The 8,302-nt window shown below is 42.5% G+C and overlaps 1 protein-coding gene across 1 annotated transcript in view; it reads right to left on the bottom strand.

The window, feature by feature from the left end:
* Nucleotides 1-3,482: 3,482 nt before the first annotated feature.
* Nucleotides 3,483-8,302, bottom strand: part of trpm5 (transient receptor potential cation channel, subfamily M, member 5) — a 123,520-nt gene continuing 118,700 nt past the window's right edge. Inside the window, exon 26 of the mRNA XM_078548927.1 lies at nt 3,483-5,080. Coding sequence (XP_078405053.1) covers nt 4,977-5,080 — 104 coding nt within the window. The 3' untranslated portion in view covers nt 3,483-4,976. The remainder of the gene's footprint in view (nt 5,081-8,302) is intronic.

The raw sequence follows: 8,302 nt of genomic DNA, 5'->3' as shown, positions 1-8,302 counted from the left end.
AGTAGTTACCTGACTTTCTGGCAGCCATTTTTTGAGAGTATAGTGTTCATTTCTTCCTATTTTTTTTAAAAAAAGGACTCACATTGAATAAAGTTCATATCTTAAGTTATGAATATGACATGCCTTCACTGGGCATGATATTCCTCTCATTCTGCTTCCTGTAAGGGCTCTCTTTCATCCTCCCAGTTTCTCTGTCTCATCTGTTCTGAAGATGCAACCTTCCATACCAGCCCTTCCAATATGTCTTCCTTTGCTCTCAACCAAGGATTGCCCTGCACTATGGTTGACGGCCTTTGACCATGTCAATCCAATTTCCAACACTTCTGCTCTCAAACTACCTGCCCCCTCTCAGAAATGTGATGGAGTTCCTTTTGTCCTCACCTTGCACTCCACCAGCATCCAAGTTCAACGGATCATTCTCTGCTACCTCCAGGTTGATGACATCACCAAACACATCTTCACTCCCCTCTAAGCCTTCCTAAGGGTGTTCCCTTTGTGTCACCCTAGTCCATTTATCAATCACCCCCAACATCCCTCCCCTTTCCATGGCCCTTCTGCATGCAAGTGCAGGAGATGCTACTTCCTAGCTCCTCTCAGTCCATGGCCCCAAGCATTCTTTCCAGTGAAAGTGATTTACTTGTACTTCTTTAAATTTAGTATGCTGTATTCATTGCTCATGATGCAGTGGTCTCTATATTGGAGACACCATAGGCAGATTGGGTGACCGCTCTGTGGAACACCTCCATTCAGTCTGCAAGCATAATACAAGCTTCTGGTCACCTGCCATTTTAATTCTCTGCTCCAGTTCCAATCTGACCTTTCTGTCCTGCTACCTACATCGTTCTAACAAAGCTCACTGCAAGTTTGAAGAACAACTAATCTTTTGACTAGGAACTTTGCAACCTTCATGGATCCCATTGAGTTCAATAATTTAATATACCATTTGGCCCAGTTTTTATCATTTTGCAGCAGTTGATAATGAGTCTCCTATTTTCTATTTGCACCTCTAGACCGATCTTTTGCTTCTTTACTTGGCCCATTGCCATCTCTTGTTTTGAGCCAGCCTCCCTTTTTGTCATTTAACCTGTCCTGCCTTCCAGCCTATCACAGACCTTTCTCTTTTGCTCTTTCCTCCCCTCTTTTTCTCTGCCTTGCTTAAAAGCTGTTAAATCTCTACTTCCATTTCTCATGGCGTCATCAACCTGAAATTTTAATGCTTGCTGTCCACAGATGCTAACGGACCTGTTGAGTGTTTCCAGTGTATTTTCTGTTTTTATTTCTTTAAAAAGGATGAATAAGGTTGGATGGATAGAAGCAGGATGGGGTCTTTGAAAGAGGGATCATAAATACAAGGTTAAATATAAAAGAACTACAGCAAATGGCTGCTGGAACCCTTGCACAGAGTCGTGAAATTGTGATATTCACTTCCAGACTTACTAGAGGCAGAAACTGTCAACGTTCAAGTGTAGGTTGGAAAGGTGGAGCAAATGGTATGGAACCAGGGTGAGTAAATGTGAACATGCTTTTCTCATGGCAGGTAAACACATATAGACTGGTTAGGCTGAATGGCTTTTTAGTTGTACCCTCAATGTATTTTAGCATGGATCTCTTATCACAAGTTGCTTCCATTGCCCTAAAATAGTTACAGTGCAGTTCAGACAGCTCTATTTTATTTCTATGTAAAGACCATGCAATGTACACTCCACGTAGAGCTAAGTACTTACATTATGCACACTATTTCTTGTCGTAGGTCTCCCTTCTTTTATTGTACTACACTAACTCGTGAGCTTTCCTTGTAAAAAGATGGCAGCTGAGATTTTATTTGCGATATTTGGAGATAAAATGCTGACTTCTCTGCTTTTAGAGCAATAGCTTGCTACAATAGAAGGACTGAAGATTTTCATAAATTCAAACTATTTTTGGTTCTGTGCTCAGTAAGCAATAACTAGCTAGTTTAGTTCAATTTCAAACCATCAATATTAACGCAGTAAAGGATTAATGTGATTGTTGTTGCACGATCATACTTTTTGTATGTCATTATTTTCAGATTTCTGGTTTCTCCATTGTTTAGCTTTTTAATACTCTGTGAATTCTTTGCATTTTACACATTCCTTCTGTTGGCCTGTAATCTGTATCAAGATTTGTTGAAATTAGTAAGTACCGTGATGACTTAATCCTTTTACTAAAGAACTCTGGCATTATTTCAAATAATATCAAAATACTATCTAGAGGTGGAGTGGGGGTGGTGGTGTTGATGCTTATTTTCTGCTAACATGACACTTGGAATTTTTTTCAATCATTTACATTATCCTTTAACTTGAAATAACTTGAATCATGAAAACTTGGTGAACATATCACCCATTTAATTTGCTACTGCAAGCAGGTAGATGGAGTTTACTAAAATCAAACTGGCAGACCGAAAGCCAATTCCTGCTGCAAGACTCTCTGTTACTTTGCCATTTTTCTTTATTTTGGCAAGCTTGTAGGACCGTTCCCAAAATAAACACAGGCTCACATCTGTGTGGTGGCAGTTTACTGAAAATCAGAAACTCAGAATGTCTGAAATGGAATGTGAAAAAAACTTGAAGCCCATTCCTTCCTAGGGTTATGCACATGCCCTTGACCTAATCTCCATTGGATGCTTGGATAGAACCTCTGTGGTCTTCCCCTCATCTCTAAAGAAAACTGCAGTGCACCTTAAATCCTACATTCATGTTAGATCAGATGGGTTCCTTGGCATTGCATTTCCATGATGCAGTACATGAATCTTGGTATTTGCTCAATATTTTTCTCTGCCGCTCATTATTCAGTTCACTATATGTACTCCTAAGTGACAATGCAGGGTATCATGAAATGTATTAAAATGCATGCTATCAATGGCTTTTTACCAAATAATGCAAATTGGTCCTTCGGATCATGAGAGAAGACAGAAGCACATGTTCCCATTAATATTCAGCTCAGTCATTACTAAACAGTATTGATGTTGCTTTATGTAATATTTTGCAAGCCAGATCACAGTTCTTTTCTTTCCCAGGACTGAAATTATTTTGCTGAATTTCCCCAAAATCTGGAATTTTAGCTAAAATGTAATGCATCTGCGTTTCTGTTCCCAAACAGTGGCTTATCAAAAATGTGGCCAGTGACCAAAATATATGTACTCAGAAATGGAAATTGTGAAAGACTTGGACGCTGGGGGGTTAGGGAGGGAAATGGTGGGCAGATATCAGCAAAGTTTTTGAACAGTCTTGCCATGCCATCCTTTTATCATTTTGAAGCTGAGAATAGGCTCACAGAAGTGCTGTGACTTTGATGCATTACATCAGACCTAATATACAATTAGAATAGCACAACATAAAACAATCTTTAAGGCTGTTCTTCAAATTGCAGGAATGCTTAAAAACATTGTAGCAAACCAGCTAATAACCTACAAAAGTAATTTCCCATTGTCCACAGTATGTATGATGCAAGATGACATCTCTATGGTACCCACTTTAAGAGCACTTTATTTCAAAAACAGTTGCAATCATGATTTTTGTCGGCGTGCCAAATACATGGTTGCTTTATAGCTGCAAATCTGGTAAGTTTGCTATACATCATGGGAAAGTGTGCTTGACTGTTCCCTTCCTCAAACCTTAAACTATTAAGTGCAACAGAAAATCAGTCCACAAACCTCCAAACATTAATATTCCAATGCACCTCCTTGGAGCTAATTGATATTTGAACAGTAAAAGAGCAGGATGAGATGAAGTTACATCAAAGTTAATGGACAGCCTACCCTTGTTCAAAGGATGCTGACTTGATCAAAATGAGTGTTCTAGAATATGACTGGCACAACAAAATATACTGTGCATCATTGTACAAACTGCAGGTAAATTAAGACTCATTGTAACCTTGACCAATTGATGTAAAATATTAAAATAACCCTATCATACACCTTATCCTATCAAGGAACATTATTAAAACACAAATCCATGATTTGCTTGCACAGCTTAAAGACTTGTATTTTGAGAGGATAGGGTAGATATTCATCATCTGCTTGGGCAGTATCTGCTGGTCCAGATGGCATATCCTTTATTTATGTTCAATAAAAGAACAGGCAACCTACCCTACCTGATTTTCAAAGTGCTTCTTGAATGAATGTGAAGTGCAGTAACTTATTTATGTAGACAAATATGACGTATAATTATACACAAGATCCCACAAATAACCCTAAGATAAGATGTTGAAGGAAAGCATTTTGGGCAGACACCAGAAGAACCATCTAGGATCTTTGAACTCATGTTTAACATCTCATCTTCAGGATGGAACTCTGCTAAAACAGCATTCCTTCAGTACTACACTGGCATATCAGGTTAGGGCCGGGATTTTCTGGCCCCGTCGCGGGTGGGATCCGCCATGGGCGAGGTGGTGCCCCAGCCAGAAGTCCATTGACTTGTGGCAGGACCGGAAGATCGCGGTGGTGGGCAGGTGCAGAAAATCCTACCCTAAGTACTTAAATTCTGCAGTGGAGCAAGCCCACAGCCTTCTGACTCAGGGTTCTGAGCTGATACTTGTACACAATGGTGGTCTATTGATGATGTGTTTAAAATGCAGTCAAAAGCACTGAACAAAATTTCTCTACAGCTGATTATCTGTTGGTTGGAGGTTGAGTTTGACAATCTGCAAGGATTTATATACAGTTTAATACAAACAGTGTTTAAGAGAAATGCTACCATAATTATCACAATCAGTGAAAGTTTTTTCAGTTTTTTTAATGCCTAGTTTGCTAAGCCTGGATCACTCTCCCCCATTTAAAAAAATAGTTGCTACAAACTATTTCCTCTGGAATTAAAATTCAAGTTAAAATCCAAAGTTCTTGTGCTCAACTCTCAATCTTTCACCAGATGCTGGCACAGCATAGGAAGCTGCGTGTTGCTGAAACATTTCTCCATTGTTTTGCTCTGTATTGGAGTGTAATGTGTTCTGTCTTGCTGAAGCTAGTCATCAATGTACTGCATGGCCATTGCAGCCGTGTCCCCTGGACAGTCATTTGCAGATAGTACATCCTGTGGCTGCCTTCTGCAGACTGGAGGTGAAGAATCTATAGTCGTGGGGGAAATATAGTTAATGCACCAACATTTTAATAAGTCTTTTTATCTATTTACCCTAGTCACTGTCATGCAATCTGATACAACTTGGTAAAGACAAGAATAGGAAACTAGTTTTAAATGACTTAGTACATGATTTATGTCATGTTAATGTAGGACTGCTAGCCCACTATGGACACAATTTAATTCAAATATATATGCACAACTGAACTACACAGCATCAGAAGTGAGATGTTGCATATTTTCCACATAAGAGTGTATAATTTTTTTTTTAAATGCAGCCTGGAGTAATGCATTAGACCTATCTTACTGGAACCAACCTCACAGTCTCCCAACCTCGGACGGCCCGCTTCTACCTCCTACCCAAAATCCACAAACAGGACTGTCCCGACAGACCGATCGTGTCAGCCTGTTCCTGCCCCACAGAACTCATTTCTTGCTATCTTGACTTCATTCTCTCTCCCCTTGTCCAGTCCCTTCCCACCTACATCCGTGATTCCTCTGACACCTTACGTCACATCAACAATTTCCAGTTCCCTGGCCCCAACCACTTCCTCTTCACCATGGACGTCCAATCCCTCTACACCTCCATCCCCCACCAGGATGGTCTGATGGCTCTCCGCTTCTTCCTTGAACAGAGGCCCGAACAATCCCCATCCACCACTACTCTCCTCCATAAAAACAAAAAGCTACTGCGGATTCTGGAAATCCAAAACAAAAACAGAATTATCTGGAAAAACTCAGCAGTTCTGGCAGCATCGGTGGAGAAGAAAAGAGCTGACGTTTCGGGTCCACATGACCCTTCAACAGAACTGAAGTTTAGTTAGGAGAGAGGTGAAATATAAGCTGGTTTAAGGTGGGGGGGCGGGGGGGAGAGAAGTTGAGGGTGGGGTGGTTGTGGGGACAAGCAAGCAGCGATAGGAGCAGATAATCAAAAGATGTCACAGACAAAAGGATCAAAGACAAAATCATCTTTTGATTATCTGCTCCTATCACTGCTTGCTTGTCCCCACAACCACCCCACCCTCAACTTCTCTCTCCCCCCCGCCCCCCACCTTAAACCAGCTTATATTTCACCTCTCTCCTAACTAAACTTCAGTTCTGTTGAAGGGTCATGTGGACCCGAAACGTCAGCTCTTTTCTTCACCGATGCTGCCAGAACTACTCTCCTCCATCTGGCTGAACTTATTCTCTCGCTGAACAATTTCTCCTTAAACTCCTCTCACTTCCTCCAAATAAAAGGTGTTGCGATGGGTACCCGCATGGGTCCCAGTTATGCCTGTCTCTTTATGGGGCATGTGGAACATTCCTTGTTCCAGTCCTAGTCCGGACCCCTCCCACAACTCTTTCTCCGGTACATCGATGATTGCTTCAGTGCTGCTTCATGCTCTCGTCTGAACCTGGAAAAATTTATTAATTTTGCTTCCAATTTCCACCCCTCCATTTTCACATAGTCCATCTCTGACACTTCCCTTCCCTTCCCTGACCTCTCTGTCTCAATTTCTGGTGATAGACTATCCACCAATATTCATTACAAGCCTACCGACTCCCACAGCTACCTCGACTACAGCTCCTTACACCCTGCTTTCTGTAAGGACTCCATCCCATTCTCTCAGTTCCTTCGCCTCCGTCGCATCTGTTCTGATGATGCCACTTTCAAAAACAGTTCCTCCGACATGTCTTCCTTCTTCCTTAACCGAGCTTTTCCACCCACGGTGGTTGACAGGGCCCTCAACTGTGTCCGGCCCATCTCCCGTGCATCCGCCCTCACACCTTCCTCTCCCTCCCAGAACCATGATAGGGTCCCCCTTGTCCTCACATCACCCTACCAGCCTCTGCATTCAAAGGATCATCCTCCACCATTTCCGCCAACTCCAGCATGATGCCACCACCAAACACATCTTCCCTTCAGCCCCCCTGGCGGCATTCCGCAGGGATCGTTTCCTCTGGGACACCCTGGTACACTCCTCCATCACCCCCTACACCTCAACCCCCTCCCACAGCACCTTCCCATGCAACCGCAGAAGGTGCAACACCTGCCCCATTACTTCCCCTCTCCTCACTGTCCAAGGGCCCAAACACTCCTTTCAAGTGAAGCAGCATTTCACTTGCACTTCCCTCAATTTAGTCTACTGCATCCGCTGCTCCTAATGTGGTTTCCTCTACTTTGGAGAGACCAAACGCAGACTGGGTGACCGCATGGCGGAACACCTTCAATCTGTCCGCAAGCATGACCCAGATCTCCCTGTCGCTTGCCATTTCAACACTCCACCCTGCTCTCATGCCCACATGTCCGTCCTTGGCCTGCTGTATTGTTCCAGTGAAGCTCAACGCATACTGGAGGAACAGCAACTCGTTCCAACTAGGCACTTTAAAGCCTTCCGGACTGAATATTGAGTTCAATAATTTTAGAACATGAACTCTCGCCTCCATCCCCACCCCCTTTCTGATCCCCCTTTTTCCCAATAATTTATATAGATTTTTCTTTTCCCACCTATTTCCATTATTTTTAAATGTATTTCCATCTATTGTTTTATCTCTACCTTTTAGCCTATTTTGATCCCTTGCCCCCACCCCACCCCCACCAGGGCTATCAGTACCTTGCTCATCCTGCTTTCTACCCTTAATGTCACCTATTAGCACATTCCTTAGATAATATCACCACCTTCAACACCTCTTTGTCCTTTTGTCTATGACATCTTTTGGTTATCTGCACCTATCACTGGCCTTCTATCCAGCTCTACCTGTTCTCCACCCTCCCCCCCCCCCCCCCCCCCCCACCCCACCCCCCACCTTAAACCAGCTTATATTTCACCTCTTTTCTATTTTTCCTTAGTTAACGTTTTGAGTCCGTATGACTCTTCAACAGAACTGTGTTCCTCTCCACAGATGCTGTCAGACCTGCTGAGCTTTTCCAGGTATTTTTGTTTTTGTTTTGGATTTCCAGCATCCACAGTTTATTGCTTTTATACTTATGATTATGTAGTGCATTTCAGGATGTCCTAAAATGCTTTACAGCCAGTGAAATATTTTTGAAGTTTAGCCATTATATTGTAGAACGATCATAAGTGTTATTTGGTCTGTGGCAGGATGCCTATGACGGAAATTTTCCCCCTGGAGGGGGGAAGAAAGGAGGCCAGTAGGGAAAGTGAGTTAGATCAATTGGCTCTCAAGATGACAAGGGCATTTGTGAGGGCTTGAGCATTGGAGAGGCT

The sequence above is a fragment of the Cetorhinus maximus genome, chromosome 9 (assembly GCF_964194155.1).
Source record: "Cetorhinus maximus chromosome 9, sCetMax3.hap1.1, whole genome shotgun sequence".
Classification (NCBI taxonomy): domain Eukaryota; kingdom Metazoa; phylum Chordata; class Chondrichthyes; order Lamniformes; family Cetorhinidae; genus Cetorhinus; species Cetorhinus maximus.
The sequence above is the reverse complement of the archived record's forward strand: the minus strand, read 5'-3'. Positions and strand labels throughout refer to the sequence as shown.